The sequence below is a fragment of the Vanacampus margaritifer genome, chromosome 1 (genome assembly GCF_051991255.1).
Source record: "Vanacampus margaritifer isolate UIUO_Vmar chromosome 1, RoL_Vmar_1.0, whole genome shotgun sequence".
In the NCBI taxonomy this organism is placed as follows: domain Eukaryota; kingdom Metazoa; phylum Chordata; class Actinopteri; order Syngnathiformes; family Syngnathidae; genus Vanacampus; species Vanacampus margaritifer.
This window is the reverse complement of record NC_135432.1, coordinates 19,412,815-19,430,218: the sequence shown is the minus strand read 5'-3', so window position 1 is coordinate 19,430,218 and position 17,404 is coordinate 19,412,815. Positions and strand designations below refer to the sequence as shown.

At 39.3% G+C, this 17,404-nt stretch overlaps 1 protein-coding gene across 1 annotated transcript; it reads left to right on the top strand.

The window, feature by feature from the left end:
* Nucleotides 1-522: 522 nt before the first annotated feature.
* sox18 (SRY-box transcription factor 18) lies at nt 523-4,418 on the top strand. The gene is made up of 2 exons (XM_077578435.1): nt 523-892; nt 3,211-4,418. Exons 1-2 carry the CDS (start codon nt 523-525, stop codon nt 4,416-4,418), a joined length of 1,578 nt encoding a protein of 525 aa, XP_077434561.1.
* The last annotated feature ends 12,986 nt before the right edge of the window (nt 4,419-17,404 follow it).

Below are 17,404 nucleotides of genomic sequence, written 5' to 3'. Positions count from 1 at the left end.
ACACACACACACACACACACGTCCCCTCCCCTCATATTTGCCTGGCATCTCATTGGTTAAATTCACATCTATGAGTGTGTGTCATTGGCCTTGGGTGCCTGCGTTTGTGTGTGTGTGTGCGTGCGTGTGTGTATAGATGTATAAAAATATGCTCAGCGTGGGTCGGCGAACTCCGGCCACAAGTTCTCAAAGTTTCTAGCGGGAAGGACAGACGCGAGCCAGTGAGTCAGACAGCTCAGAACCAGCAAACCCGTCGCTTCAAAACGAGGGCAAAAACAGACTTGGTGGAATATCTTCTGAGGAATATTTTGGTTTCTGTCCCATTGTCCCGCCCCTATCGGATCTCCATGTTTGTACTCAGGATTTGTGGTCCAAATCCATCACACTCTCCCGATGCGTCTCCCGTTCATCTGAAAGCGTGTGCGCTTATCCCTGAAACTTTGCAACCCAACAAACTTAGACAGACGTTTGCAGAATTCCACTTGGACTAAAATCAAAGTAGACAGCAAGACCAGTTCTGGAATGAATTTAACACAGCCCATCTTGTCTCGGGGGGCTCTGCTGCATCCCGGCCAGGTGTCGCTTGTGAGCCCAACGTGGGCCTCGAGGACCCCAAGTCCTGCTTCGGATCTTGAAATGGGTTTTGAGCAGAACATCTCCGGAGACTGCAGCTCTCCCAGTGACCACGGAGGCACCAGGAGAGCACAGCCCAGGGGCCTTCCCACCGATGGGGGCCAGAGTCCAGATCTGGCGGGCAGCGGGAAGGGTGTGGGGGGCGAGCAGAGGATCCGTAGGCCCATGAACGCCTTCATGGTGTGGGCCAAAGATGAGCGGAAACGACTGGCCTTGCAAAACCCAGACCTGCACAATGCTGTGCTCAGCAAGATGCTCGGTAAGACCATTTTCACAGAGGGAAACAACAACAAACAATTTAGCACACAAAGTTCCACTACTGCTTTTTTGGTAGTTTCCGCGCTCATTTTGATCTTGTTTTCATTTAATTTTGTAATACTTGGGGTTCACTGATCTTATTCGGGATTCACATTTACTTTTATGAAGAGAAAAGTGCGTTTCAGAGCACATATTAAGGTACTCGGCAAAGCATAACTGCATGCGAAAAAATTGAAAAATTATAAATATTGTACTTACCACAAAAAAAAATACCAACATAACATTTATTCTGAACTAATTTTATTATATGCTGTATATTGCCTACATTTGGCTAATTTTGACTATTTGGCTGATGCTCATTTGGAAACATTATGACATTTGTTTTCTAATTTGATTCCAATTAAGAAACTAAAAATAAGTTACGTGTAGTCATTATTGCATTGATACTGTAAAACAACAAATCTTTGGCTCACCCTAGTTTTTGCACCATAGTGAATCCAGGTGTGTGCATTTATGTTGTCTGCATGCATAATGCTGCTTTCACTGGAATGTATGCTTGCTGCATCTCAAGAGATTTAGCATTTAACAAGTAGAGGATTAAAATTATACTTAGCCATGTTTAAATGACTGCAAATCTGAGCAATTATCATTTTAAACTGGAGACATTTTAATGTCTAGTATGAAAAACCTAACATAGAGAATGTAAAACAGCATACAGACTGTGCAATCTGCATATATATATATATATATATATATATATATATATGCACACACACACACAAACCATAAACACAAGGATTGGGTTTGAATGAGATAACAATATGAATCTGCATAATCAGCTATCATTATAAAGACTTTGTGTAGGTTCTCTATCTTGCAAAGAGCCTAAAATGTCGCGGCAGAGCATCAATTAACTTTGTGCCGCTTCTATGTGCTCATTATATCATAAATGTCAGAGTTTAGTCAAAGCCTTAATCCAAAGTGACCGCAAAACTGCTGCAAACTGGCGTTGGGACCCCATATGAAATATGGTGCACTGTTGGTTGTCACCTTTGTGAGATGGTGTCGTTTGAAAATCATTTGAAGCCAACATAACAATGAAGGAATCCTTATTGTCATCATACAAGAGTTTAAATAATATATGCTGTATGACTTGCATATTGTATATTATGAGAAACATAGAATTACTTTTAGAAGAATTCCAACACAAAGTTAATGTATTACAGCACAAAAGTTTGTTTACTGTTCTAATTGTAATCTGTCAAGATAATATTTGTCACAATTTGGTAAATTTAATATTTTTCAAAAAAAATATCGATCAATCTGGTCAGTCCACACATGTGAGTGTTATTATTTATTTATTTATTACAAATTATTGACCAATCTAGAGTGCTGAAAATGGCTTGCTCTCTTTGCTGATATAATGTTAATGGTTGATTAAACATGCCGTTTTTGGGGTCTCCTGAAAAGTGCCTATTTTGGAGGTGCAAGATTTATATATTTTATATAGCCTTTTCGCATATTTTGGTTACTCAATGTAGATATGTAGCTTTCAAACTATAATAATAACAGTAGTATGACATACTGCACCGCTGAGTACTACCACAGTCCTAAAAACTATGGGGTCTTTTTTCCTTAATGAGATAATTGATCCTAATTTATTTAAAAATCCTAATTTGTTCATAAAATAATCCTTATTTCAACAGCCTCTGCCTGTTTTCTTCAGTTGTTGTGTTGTGTTGTAAATTGAATTTCTTTAACTTATAGTAAAGTAGAAAAATAATTACACTGATTCAGCAGACTCATCGCACAATCATACAGTGATAAATGACTACCAAGCATCAACTAAACAAATGAGCTCATTACCCCATCATGCAAAAAATACATAAAAATAACAAAGGTCAATTGTCCAAGCTCTCTTATGGTGATTTTGATACTACAGCTCGCGCTCAAGAAGACACAGGTGGTTGTAGTGGGGTAATTTGTGAGGGTTAAAGCAGGTCTGAGTATTTTTGTCAGCATGCCAAAGAGGAAATCAGATGACAGAACGCTAGATAGCAAGAGAGCGGATGAGTGGGTCAACAAAACAGCTGATTATGCCAAGGAGATCACAGTTCAATCCACACTTCCTACTGTGCCCTTTTTTTTCTTCTCTCTGCTTCACGTTTCTTTTTGCCAGAGTGCGTTACGACAAAAGCCAAACCACCATCTTTCCTGAAACCTTAACTACTGTTCTGGTCTCGCAAGCTAACCGAATGTCACTCTGCATATCAGTCATGCAACCGATTTTAACTCTCCTCTCCATGTGATGTGTGTCAGGCCAGTCGTGGAAGGCATTGAATTCTCTGGAGAAGCGTCCTTTTGTCGAGGAAGCCGAGCGTCTGCGTCTTCAGCATCTCCAGGACCACCCGAACTACAAGTACCGGCCTCGCCGCAAGAAGACCACCAAGAAACTCAAGCGTGTCGAACCGGGGCTGTTGCTTCACAGCTTGACCCAGAGCCACGGCATGGGTCCTGGCATCGTGCCCCTGGGTGGGGAAAGCGGCTCCGGAGCCACTCCATACGGACATGTGTCACACCACCACCACTCCCACCACCTGCTGCCCTCTCTGGGCCACTTCAGGGACCTCCAGGGCCCGGGGCACCAGGAGCTGGACAGCTACGGGTTGCCCACCCCGGAGATGTCCCCTCTGGAGGTTCTGGAAAACGGAGCAAGTGAATCAGTCTTCTTCCCCCAGCATGCACAGGAGGATGCAGGGATGGGAGGCTGGAGCAGCTACCACCATCATCACCACCATAATCCGCATTACAGCCATCACTATGGCAACCATCACAACCCCATGCATAGTGCTCCGACACAGAGCCCGAGTCCAGGAATGAACGTGGGAGTGAACACTCTGAGCTCAGGTCGGAATCCCAGAATGGCCTCGGTGGAATCAAACATGGCGTCGCGCATGAGCCCGATTCATTCGAACGGTTCTCGGATGAACCCAGCGCAAACATCAGGCCGCCATATTGCCTTGAGGAGTCCCATGAAATGCCCACCACCGCCCCATGACTCCTATCCCCAGTCCTCAATCAGCCTCCATGAGACGGTTAAACCCCACCAAGGCTCCCTTCCTGCCAGCTACTACGGCCAAATGTACGGCAGCGCAGCCTCCAGTTTCCCCCCGACTCACCTAGGCCAGCTTTCGCCTCCTCCTGAGCCCTCCCCCACTCCCTGCTCATCCTTCCTCCCCAATGTGCATATAGCAGACCCATCCAATTCGGACTCAGCTGGTCACATGGGGCCATCTTCTTCCGCTGAATTCTGGTCAGAGGTGGACAGGCACGAATTGGACCAGTATGTGAATACTGCAAGGAACCGAGAGGAGGCCTTTGGACAAGGTGGGCTCGGGTCCAAAGTCCTGGTCTGGCGTGGCAGCGCTGACAGAGATGGCAGCAGCGAAGAAGGAGTTAGCCCTCTTATATCGGCTCTTTCTGATGCTAGCAGTGCTGTCTATTACAGCGCGTGTATCACTGGCTAATACGTCAATTTCTGGTTTGGGTTCATCTGAAATGTCGATGGGTTGTTTTAGGTTCACACGTTGGGTCAACTTTTAGTCTTGCTTAAACCCACGTGGTACACACAAATGGAATGCATTCCTTGGCTACATTGTGCTAGCTATATTGCTAGTTAACAACAGTGTGGCCCAGTAGGTCCCGATATTGGCACTTGTGATTCAATTTATTTTTTTTCTTACAATATTTGGACCTACAATTTCAAATGTACTTGTATGGATTCATAATTCAGGTGCTGTGACTTCAGAAGCGATAATGCTACAAGGAAATTGCTAACCACTAATAAACTGGAAGACTTCACCCTAAAACTGAAGGATATTTAGCAAGGTCAAAGTCAAATACCGTGTGGTCATGAGGAGCTTTAGATGAATTGAAGGCGCTTATTTAATGGCGGCGTGAAGGCCAAACTCAGGAGAAAAAGGGGCTAATGGGAGAACTCGATCCAACTTCCATGTGCGTGTTTCCGGGAAAGCCTCAGCCACAAAGCCGGGGCGGACCACTGAGGTCTCCCACAAACTATCCGGATGTTTTACAAGATGGCTTTAGGTTTCTTTCTGAGTGGGATTGTGATATATTCCTTATTTCCTCACTTTGTGCCAACATGTCTTTTGGCAAATGTGACCCTTGTGTGGATTAGGAAGTCTTTTCTTTTAATCAGTAAGCGTCTCAAACATGTCTCTTGTTTAGCTGTATGCAACAACAACAAAAATGGAGCTTCAGGCCTCGCTCTGTAGATCATGGAAACTTTTTTTTTTTTTTAGTACAGGCCAGAATTGGCCACAATGTGAAAGTAGTACAACAAAAATATGGAAGTGCAGATAACGCAAGGCCAGTGATTATTGCCATGTTTTGTTCATGGTCTGTAAACCACACTGTTCACATTGGCACTCGGTGCTCATGCTAATACATAATGTAAGATCAGTCAGTATGCCGTGTTTGCAACGTTATATCCCAGCATAAGCCACATTTCTTTTGCTGTCTGGCTTCACATCCCAAAATACGCAGAGGAAAATGCGATGTCTAAAGCTCTCCTTTTAAAATGGCTGGCTTGCTAGCACGTGTGACATTGGAACACCTGAATTTAATGTAGATGCTAACTGTGTATAATATATTGAGTTTATGTGTGATTCTGTGAAGGGGAAATTGAAGTATAAAATGTTCTCTTTGCACTGGGTTTAATACGTTTGCTGTATAGAATATCAATTTGAAATGTCCTTTTAAATGTTTTTGGGGGGAAAGGACTGCATTTTTTTTCATTTGTCTTTTTAAATAAAGAGTTGAGGTTGTTTTCTTTATTTGCCTTGGCCGAGCTACGCCTCTAAGCTGTGATGCTTTTAGCTAAACTAAAAGATGACATCTCCACACACCAAAAGTGCATTATAGGCAATTTAAAGGATATTCCAAACATTTCATTTTAAAGCTGATGTCTTAAGCAAACAAAATTAAATAGTGATTATGGTAATTTTATTTATTTAGAGTCCACTGCCTCTGTTTTGGTCTGGACTTGTTATGTTTGGGACACAGCGCAAATGCTAATTTGCTAATGTGTATGATCAGCGCATGATGGGTTAGGGTTAAATGGGGAGTTGAATAATTTGCTATAGAAAATGTTTCAATGTCATGTTTCCTTGGAGATGTGAAGGCATCTTTGTCTAATGATTTTTTATTTATTTTTTTGCATTATGAACGCAACTCTAATAAAGAATGACCCGGCAAATCTGTTACAAATTCTACTTCGCTCATCGCAAGAAAAGGTTCCCTTCCAGCCAGATTATCCGTTTTACTGCGGAGTGTAACGGGAATTTGTGGTTTTGTCCGTGCTGGGAAAAATGACAAACCAACCCCCCTTTTTTTTTGTAGATGTTTATACAACATGTAGTTTTGTTGCGAGCGGGATCTTGAATGTGATCTTTCCCTACATCTGTTGTGCATTAAAGCCATACACAATACATTTTTCTACATGACACAGTAGAAGAATATCAAGTATGTTGTACAATTTTTACCACACTGTTCCTTGTGGCCGAGTTCATCTTTCCAAGTGTGTCCTCGGAGGGTTGAAGTTCACTTGGAGAAGCAACTTTCTGAAAAAGTCCTTCTTCTTCTTCTTCTTCTTCGCCAGCATTTTGTTCCCACTTTAATTAGCTGTGACACACAAAGAACATCAGAGGGGCATTTCTTTGGAGTCATGCAATAACTCTGAGGCTTTTGGTTATAATTATGTGCAGTGGGGTTGAGGCGGCGGGACAAAAAAGGACACATAACATTTGAGGATTGATACAAAGGACATTTTCTCAAGCAGCATAAATAAATTATGAGATGGATTTCTCCCCATTCGTTCACAATCTGTTTGGCAGGGACATTTTGTCGACGTAGTTCTTTTGTTTGTCTATTGTGTTTTCTTTTTGAATATTTGGGTGGTCTGTTCGTGTTTCTGTACTATTTTATGGTGGAATTTTACAAAATAAACACTTAATAAACACAACAGCCTGGTTTCAGACTCTCTAGAAATTCAAATCATCAATGTAAATCAGTTGTTATCCTCCATGCATTGAAACAATGCTGACTAGGAACCACACGCTATCAAATCAATGCCATGATGTCTCCACTTTAAAATAATTGTATTAAATGTATAATTCAATTGAAACATATTTTGTTCTAGAACACTGGTCTAAAAATACATGGATAATAAGTCAAGTGTAGCACAAGTTCCGCTATCTAATCATGCGCCAAAGAGGCTAACTGTCACCATCACAAAACTTCTATTAACTCCAAAGGCAATAGTTAAACATTTTAACATGCTTACTTCCAATTATAAGTTAAACATACATCATTAAATGCAGTACAACAATTAACCTGTGATAAGTGGCACTTTATTGAGCCTTTTCGCTCTAAATATGACATTATATAACATCCTGTAAAATATTTTTTTTTTTTTCGTGTTCTATTTTACACCCCTTGCTTAGATGCTCCTTCTTATATCTATATCTAATTTGGTGCAACCTTTTGTGAAAATATTTGTTCAAACGGCCTCAGCAAGTCAACTTCAGAGGTTCTCAGTCATTGTCTTAATTCTTGTGGCACTTTGTCAATTGAAGCCACATTTTTAGCCACGTATGCTAGCTCGTATGGATCACAGATGAGCAAGCAAATTGATCCAGTTATCAGACTTCTAAAAGTCTACGCTCAATTAATCTTATCACTACATACATCATTATTTTAAGATGTTTGGCTCAAATACATTCAGGAATCTACTTTTATATTTTTTCCACCCCAAAATGACAAATCAGCTCATTCTCAGACTCATAAAACCAACAAACAAACGCACAAACAAACATTTGTGTAGCATCTTCAGGATGATCCGCAGGTGCTGATAATGACATCACCACGTCTCAGCTGCACAAGCTTGTCAAGTGATCTTAAGAGCCACTTAGGAGAGGTTTCACATCCAATCTTGTGGTGTCGGATCGCGGACGACCTCGAAGAAGCTGAGTTGCAAAGCCGCAAGTTCTTGCAGGAAACCACATCACAACGGCAAGTGTCAGGGGAACTGCGGTCCTGACGAGAAAGCATTCAAATCCTGAATCCAAATGATTTGAGGTTTTCTATGAAGAACACAAATTTCACAGTTCCCTTGATGTTTCGTTGTAAGTCATCCAATAAACCGCACGGGATGCTGAATGCACGATTTCACACCTTGTTCTGCTTGGATGAACAACACAAACAAATAGGCAAGGTTCACTTTGTTTAGATAAGTGTTCTAAAACGCGTTATATGATATACAGTGGATATAAAAAGAAAAACAACCCTGTTCAAATGTCAGTTTTTTGTGGAAAAAAATGAGATCCAGATAAGTACGAAAGCGTATTGCATTCACTTGGGAAAAAAAAAAAACAACTCCTGTTTTTCTGACAAATTTTTGGGGGGAGATTTGTTTTTTTGAGTAATTTTTTTTAATTTCTGTTTTTCGGAATATTTTTTTCTGTTTTACTGAATATTTTTTTCTGTCAAAAAAATATTCTGAAAAACAGGCTGAAAAACAGGGAAAAAAATATTTGAAAAAAACAGAAACAAAAGTCATTAAAAAAAAATATTCAAAAAAACTTCCCCAAAAAGAATTCCGAAATACAGAGCTGGTGTTCTGTTTTTCTGAGTTTTTTTTTTTACCTCTGAACTCCAAGTGACTTTTTGCAGACTCGCTAATAGCGGAAGCGGACACTTTCCCGCATACCTCCATATGCAATAAGATGGTCATGTTTACTTAGTGGCTCTCAATTAAGGAATGAATGTGTATACTGTATTGTGGTTTGTTCTCTAATCTCTGAGGGAAAACCCCTTCAAAAGAAATATTCAGAAAAACAGAAGGAAAAAAATCTGAAAAATAGAAAAAACATTATTTTATAAAATGGAGAAATTACACCAAAAAAAACAAGACAAAAAATATTCAGAAAAACTGAATAAAAAAACAAAAAATATATATTAAAAAAAACAGGGAAAAAAAATATATAAAATATAAAATAACAGAAAAAAATACTCAAAAAAACAATGCATTCCCCAAAAATCCGCTTCCGTAGATAAGTAATTTCACAACTTTTTCCACCATTAATGGGCCCTATAATCTGTACAACTCAAGTGAAATAAGTAGCAAAGTAAAAATAAGCACCTGAGAAATGTGGTTGCACAAGTGTGCACACCCCTAAAACTGTGTATGTGGCTGTGTTGGGAATAAACCAATCACATTCAAACTTATGTCATATGGGAGTCAACACGCAAAAGTGCCTCTCATCAACCTCAAACAAAGTTCAGATGTTCTTGTAGGCTTTCCCCGAGATTTTTTTAATGCTTTCCAGCAGAAGCTTAGAGGCTTGTGCTAACACTGACTGGTACTTGAGACTGTTTATAATTCCGTCCACCTTAAAGGCCCCATTTCCATTTGAAGAGAGCCAGTACTGCACTTCACTGTAGGTACGGCATGTTTTTTGCGTTTTAGCAGGGTTGTGTTTGCGCCAAACATTCCATTTGGAATTACAACCAAAAAGTTCAAACTCGGTTTCATCAGACCATAACACATTTTCCCACATGTTTTTCGGGAGATTTTATTTTGGGGTTGTTTTGAGCCAACTGGCACATCTCAGGTCAAAATGGCACAATTGTGGTGTAACTACAGACAGCAGACAGATACGCATTTATTGTCAGCATGTCTGTTGTGACGGAGGGTCATTAAATGAAGAAGTTTCTTGTTGGAGTGTAACCTGTTAGTCATTATGCCATCTTACCTATATGATCATCGGGACGATCTTGCCCTTGTTAGTCCACAGGTGTCAAACTTGTTTTCTCCATTTGCCAGATCATCAGATTAGTTATACCGTAGTTATTATAAGAATGAAACCCCATATGTAGACTCTCAACTACAGTATGGCGTATAAGGGCCACGTATAAATATATATATTTTTTAGAGGGTGGGGGAAATATTCCGAGAAAAAAAACTTTATGAAGTGGCAAATTTGCGACGTTATAAAGTGGCAGATTTGCAAGAAAAAAACTTACGAGAAATACACGTAGCGTACGTGACAATAGTTTTTGGTCGGGTTTTCAAATAAGGAGATAGTAATTGCTTTAACAGAGATTAACCATAAACATTCGCACTTGGACTGCCAGCGACAAAGACGCCTCGCTTTGCAAAGGTCCACACCCGGAGGATCAAGCATTTAAGTGAATTTTTTCAAATGTATATTTACTTGTACATTTATGTTTCCAGAATTGTCATTTACACATTCGTACATTTTGGTATTTTTTTGTACAAGTGGCTAAGTTGATGTGTCGGATCTGCTGCTCTCCGTCATTCACTTGCATTTACCTCAAGTATGCTAGCTTCTGATTGGTTAGTGTTAGTCAGCTGATAGGGAATCAGGAAGTGTTGACGCTCTAGCTGCCGTGTGTTACGAGTAAAGTTTCAATTAAGAATAAATCAGTATCCAACCTCCTGCCTTTTCATTTCAACCACCAGCGAATCCTCACATTAGACTTTGCCATTCCACCCACCCCTAAAGAAAAAAAAGAAAGAAAAATATATATATATAAATATATACTGTATATATATATATGTTGCCCTAATACGCCGTCGTACTGTGCACCAATAATCGAGGTTAGGTATGTGCTTGGGTTTTTACTTCAGTTTATGTTTGGTCCAGTGAGGGACCAAAATGCTAAACGAAATGCTAATCTGTTGCGCAACTTCAAATATGAACATTTTCAATGTGTTTCAGCAAAGCGCAACATTGACCTTTAGTCGTATTTTTAGGAACTGAACAATTGCAGACCAAAGTGACAGTAACTGTTTGAAGAGTTTGAATTATTCAGATATAAAAACAGCAAAAATGGCATTTCTTATTGCTTTGATTTCATTTGAAGAGCTGTTTAATTTCGCCTGAAAGCTGCATTTGTGCTATTCTTCACTCATTCGCCGAAATCAGATTCCCCACTCAGCGACAGAGTGAATTTGGTCTTCTTTCTCTGTGAGTGCCCTGCGGCTAACTGGCCGTAGTCCGCCTTTCGCCCGAGTGCGGCTGTGCCCGTGACCCTGAAGAGGCTGAACGGTATGATAAATGAATGGATGGATGTTTTTCATTAAGGCCGTAGACCATAATGAGTTGCGCGCACATGTTGCACAATGTTGTGTGTTTACGCAATAAAAAGCTGCGCGGTGTCATAAAAGATGTTCAAAGGGTGCGACATCGACTTGATGAACTCATCACAGCTGTCTTTGTGGGAGGGGCCTGTATGGCCCATGTGATGGCAAACAAAATGTTTGGGAGAAATTCCACAGGGGTGGAGTTTGGATGTCCATGTTTTCGAGAGAGAGAGAGAGAGAGAGAGAGAGAAAGAGAGGGAGGTGAGGGGTGAGTGACAATGTTGGAAAGAGAGTTGGAGGGATTTTCCCATGTTTTTTTAATTGAACATGTGGTGTGTGTGCGTGTGTGCGAGGGAGAATGGATTCTGAAGCCAACGTTGTCAAAGTAGTAGGTGATCCAGCATCTTGGGATTTCAGAAACTTTTGGGCGACCCAACTCGGATCCTTCTCATTTTGTGTTAGCGCTAGCTACAGTGCTAATAGATGGACATTTAATTGGTTAAATTTGGATAGATAAAAGTCGAATATGGATTTTGATCAATCAAAAACAGTTATGTAGTCACTATGTGTTGAATTAATGGAGCCATAATGGATTTCACTCAGGCACGTTGCTACACCAAAGTGATGCTATCTTGCATCAGAAATATGTGTAGCCCAGCCCGCTAAGGCCCATCCAGCATTTATTCTACATTTGAAAATATTTTTGTATTAATTAATTTAGTTTAAAAACATGAAAAAGTTCACAAGTAGTCATTATTTTCCAATCCAATCCCTGCTGCCATGTTTATGCTGCACCTGCACCCCGTGTGTGTTTGTGAGGGGAAGGAAGGGGAGGGGACGTAAAGTGGTGGGGGACGTTCGAGATTTTGTGATTGCTCTGTGGTCATTTGTATTCGACTTGACTATTTTGTTGAATGTTCTTTGGTAAAATTCAGTGAAACGTACTTTTATACGAGAATGCTTGTGTCGTTTATCATCATTTCATTGAAAAAAAGTGATGAAAAAAGTGATAAAAAGTGATTCTTTTCTCATCACACGTGGGCCACCATCTGAACTCTGCCAGGACTCGATGTTGTCACGAGGGCGTTCCGCTCGCCTTTTCCCTTTCTTCCAACCCCCACCACTTCCTGTTTCCTGTCCCTGCAGGAAGTAGATCTGCACTCACTTCCTGTCAGTCAGCAGAGGGAGTTTACAGGAGTAAATTTGGTATGAGGTCTGAGGTCACGGCAAATTCTTTTTTAGAAACGTGCCCGTATTTATTTCAAACGTGAAAGGAAACGAGAGTTCAGAAAGATGGACGATCTAAAAGCAGTGGGGAGTAAAGTATGGCCCAAATTTTTCTTCATTCTGATCCACTGATACATTATCAAAAGTTCTATCATAGATTTTACATCGGTGTAGCCATTTTCCCTGGAATTGGTTGGTTTCAAAAAATATTCATTAATTTGTATTCCTTTTTCATACTTATCTTAATGAATAATTTGTTAATAAATTGTGAATGTAAAGTATTTTGTTGTTCATTCACAAATCACTTTGGCCCATCTGTCCTGTTTAAAAATTGAACGTATTGAACACACTCCTTGCCTCGCCAAACACTAAAATGTCACTTTCTCATCTGCTGATTTTCTTTTCAACTTTGCATTTAGTTTTATATTTGACAGCCCTTTTTTGTATTTGTTTCACATTTCACAAGTCAACTCCACTGATCCGGATTCCCAAATTCAACACTCGCATGCCTCTTCCTCGCATCGCTCGCTCCCTTTTCGCACTGCAAGCCAAGGTGTGGGTGTCAAGCCTCTGAGTCGCCTGGTTTAGTGGCCTTGGCTCCTAAAGTCTCGTGGGCTGCGGGTTGAAATCCCGAGCCCACGAGAAGCCACTGACTAGTGGAGGCCATCTATCACCGTGGTAACAGCCAGCCGAGCAGACGGCCAGAATCTGAGTCAGCATAAAGTTTATTTCTGGTCTTGTTGAACAAGTAGCGATTCAAGGGTGCGTTTTATGCCTTGGTAAATACATTAGATTGTATATCATTTTAGAAAATATAAATATAAACTATTTTTGGCTCCTGGCACTGGAGAGCTTAATGTTAGTTTCCATTTTTTTTCTTTTCCTAGACGTTGATTTGTTACAGTTTGTTAAATAAGGGATTTGCTTCAGCAGTGAATTTTGCTTATTTTCAACTACAGAGTCATCTTAATTTCAAGAGGCAGAAAGCATCTTCTTCAACAGAATAGAAACGTAATGGCAAGAATATATTTCAGCGACTGTGGCTCTGAGCAACACGTTTTCACCGTGCAACCGACAAGTCAAGTGTAAGATAAAAATATGATACTTCTGTAAAATAAAATGTAATGATGCACATGTTTCAACTGTCAGGACATTTTGATTTAATATGAAGCGTTGATAAATCCGTTAATAAAATAGGTTATACTGGTATATTCATAATCATGGCATTTTCTTTTAATCTCATGAGATTTTCAAAGGATGACCTTTTGACTTTGGTGGGTTTTACTAGTGATGTCAAGAGGTGATGATGACCATAGAACAAGGAATGGAACTTATGCAACATAGCATATAGATTGACTGCTTAGTACAAAATGAATAATAAAAACCCATTTCATATTTAATGTACATACACGAAATAGTAGATACTAGTAATAGACCGATGTTTGTTTGCTTTTTCATGGCCAGTACTGATACTGATTATTAGTAGTGAAGGTCGCCAATAGCCAGTATCTGGAGCCAATATTCACTTTTACTAAAAGGGAAAATATTATTATTAACAATTATTATTGTTGAAATTTCTTTAAGCATAATGAACAAATTTTCAGATTTGCAAAACGTTTTTATTTTTTATTTTTTTTTAATCTTCAACAATAGACAGAACGTTCAAGGAGTTCCCAGGGTCATCAGCATGTCTTAAAAAGTTAAATGAAACTTAAAATAACTAAATAGCATCCTATTGTTTTCTACAGTGAATAAGGTTTTCCGCAATTTCAATGAAATGTTAAAATTAATTTTCACTTAGCGTGATTTTAACTAAACACAAACAAACAAAGTAAAAGAAGAAGAAGGTGCACAGAGTTCCCAGGCCAAGCAGCATCTCTTATAAATAACAAAAAATTTAAATAAATAGTTCCCTCAGGTAAACACAGCTTTAAATTGAGTTATCGGCTGCCTTTTTTTTTTTTTTTTTAATAAATACTGAATATAGGCGCAGTTCATCGGCCCAGCGTATTATCAGTCTACCCCTTTAATTATAACTTTCATTCCAATCATTCCCTTTGCTGATAGGCTGGGATACATTGAATTATTCTAACTCATGTAGTAATTAACGTGTGTGGCATTCATTTTTAGCGAACCTGCCAAATACGTTTTTTTGCGTACACCAGTACGATCGTAATCTTTCTCAGTGGATTAATTTGGTTTTATTTATTTCCCGCTTTTTCAGTGCCAGATTTTTCTTTATATCAAAAGTAAAAAAAAAAAAATCTTAACCTGTGTGTTATGTTTCATTTACTATAAACAACTAGTTTGAGACATCAAAGGTGGAGAAAAAGTAGGCTAAAAGTGAGAGATAACCCATTGTGTGGCATTTTTAGGAATGGAGGCTCTCTGTGATCCACAGCGTCTATTTCGAAACCCTCAACTTAAGCGTTCTTGCTATTTGCGTGTCCAAACTCTCTGTTATAGTTCAGAATATTTGTCTTTCTGGCTGGCTTGGTTTCCCTGAATCGACATGCGTGGGTCTAAACACTGGCTTTGCGAGCAGAGCAGCGATGTGGAAATCTGGCTAAAATTAAATGGAATTTCAGCCCGTCTTTCTATATTTGTGCGTGGCTGGTTTTGTCACTATAAGAGGCCCTGACGCCACGTGGGAGTGTGTGCAGCGTGGCGACCCAGCGTGACGCCGCGGTGAGCGTGCACGACTGCCAGCAGACGCAAAGAGAGTAGTGTGGGAAACTGAAAAAAGAACACAAGAGGAAAAAATATCCAAGAGAGGAGTCAGACTAAAAATACGCTCTTCATGTTATGTAATGATATACTCAATGTCTGGACTAGGAATTGCTGGTCAGATGAAACACAGATAGAATAGATAACAGTTACAGCTTGGATGAGTTGCTGTTTTCAGTTAAAATAAGGCTATTAGTACGAGTGCAAAAAGAAGTTAACCACTGATATATAATAAATTGCTATGAGCAAAAATTTTAATCTTAACTTTGATAACAAGTGACAAGAACCCTACTGTTTATTATATGAACCTTTTTGTTTTATATTCCCTTTATTAATAAGTTAATTTTGGCACACATTTTTAAATGACATGAATTGATTATAATTCCTGTCATTGATTTATTTGGTCATCGTGAGGAATCCAGGGACACTTGCCGACCGATTATTTGAACCCCTGCACTGCAGATGTCCACTAGTGCACAATACCACTCATGCAAAAAGTTAGGCGCCATTGTTTTTGTTGGTCTCCTGTCCTCAGTTTTCCCATCTTAGGTTTCCCCCTACAAGTTATTCCCAACATATCATCGGCGGCGTCTATGTATGCATATGTGTGTGAGTACGTGTGTGTGTGTGTCTGGAGCCACGAGATGGAGTGTGTGGTTAGCCACTGGTGTGTTCAGGGACTGAGGGTCTCTCTCTCTCTCTCTCTCTCTCTCTCTCTCTCTCTCTCTCAGTCATTTGGCCGCCTGTCTAGGTCATGTGACCACCATGTGTAAAGGATTTAGTCCACCACAACTCATACACTGGTGCTACATATCCGACCTGATTATTCCCATCACGTTCCAACGGAAAAGCCAAAGTCTAATGCACCAAGGTTGTATTATTTGTAATTTGACCAACACAAAACAAAGTAGTTTGAACTGCTGTTACTCACTATTGACATGCAAGAGCTGAGTAATTCTCACAAGAGCTCACTTTAGTGAGGATCAATGACTGACTGCACGTTTGTATGTGTGTTTGTTTGTTTGACACTGTAACAAATTAAGTGAATGTACAGCTCTAGAAAAAAATCGATACCACCACACAATGGTACTTAATTTATCTGATTTTGCTATTTACAGGGTAGGGTTCTTTTGAGTTGTTTGAGAAGCGAGCAGCCGATTGGCCGATATATATATATATATATATATATATATATATATATATATATATATATATATATATATATATATATATATATATATATATATATATATATAATTTATTTTTATTTTTTTTTTGCTTTGACTTGTAAGTCCAAACTTGACACACGAGCACTGTGGTGGTAGCCAAGTGACTCAACTCCCTTCACAACAACAAGCAGATTTTGGCAGATATAAATAGTGAATATTCATCAAAAGAGAATCTCCAAGCTGTTTAATGACACTCCCAGCTGAAGATTAGTGCCAAACTAAACAAAACAAAGTCAACTACAGGTTGTGTGTTTGAAACAACTGCCTAGCCTCCGCTAGCATGCAACGGGAAACACTAGGCGCACTGGTAAACAATTAGCATCTATGTGGTGTTGTTGTTACCCTTCAAGCAACAGATCAGTTGGAACCCAAACTGTGCAGTACGTTAGACATGTAGACAATATAGCAATACTCACGGGGAAATAGTCTTTATTCTTTGCAAACAACGATTAATAACTGGAAAGCCGAGAGGAACAGATATGGTATATCTGCATGTCTGTATGGATGAATGTTTTACACTGCCCCCAGCTGGCCAAGGCTGACACACCAGAATGAGCAGGTGCATTTAGAAAGTGTGAGAAAAAGATCTATTTCATTCTTTTAAAATTCCATTTGTCATTACTTAACGTTTTTATAAAATATGTTATTATGAAGTACTATTTTTTCATATATAAAAAAACATTGCAATTATTTTTTTTTTTGCCAGGGGAAGCTGGAACTAATTAATGTCATTTCTATTTGTTTCAGTTGGTAAAGATGATTTGAGATACGAGTGTTTTGAAACTTAAACTTGTATCACAAGGCATCGCTGTATCTGTTTAAGAAAAATGAGCATTTTGATTTTTTATTGCATTAACTATTGACAAATTCCAATTCAATTGGCATAAGAGAACTCATTTGCAGATAATGAATACAATGAATACAATTTATTTCGATCAATCATAAAAGAAAAAAAAATACAACTCACAGGTCAGTCATAAAAAGAAACATACAGACCGCAAAGGCATAGGCCGAAGCTCACGTTTATTTTCGCCTACCCTTTTTAACAAAATCAAACCACGCAAAACGATTAACTCAAAACATCACACATAAATGATAATTAAATTAACAAAAACAAGATCCAAGCATCAACTTATATGCT

Bases quoted from the DNA above. Each gene is read 5' to 3' on its own strand.
- sox18 (XM_077578435.1), top strand. From the start codon at position 523: ATGAATTTAACACAGCCCATCTTGTCTCGGGGGGCTCTGCTGCATCCC. The intron at 893-3,210 runs GTAAGACCATTT...GATGTGTGTCAG, and splicing joins TGTGCTCAGCAAGATGCTCG to GCCAGTCGTGGAAGGCATTG.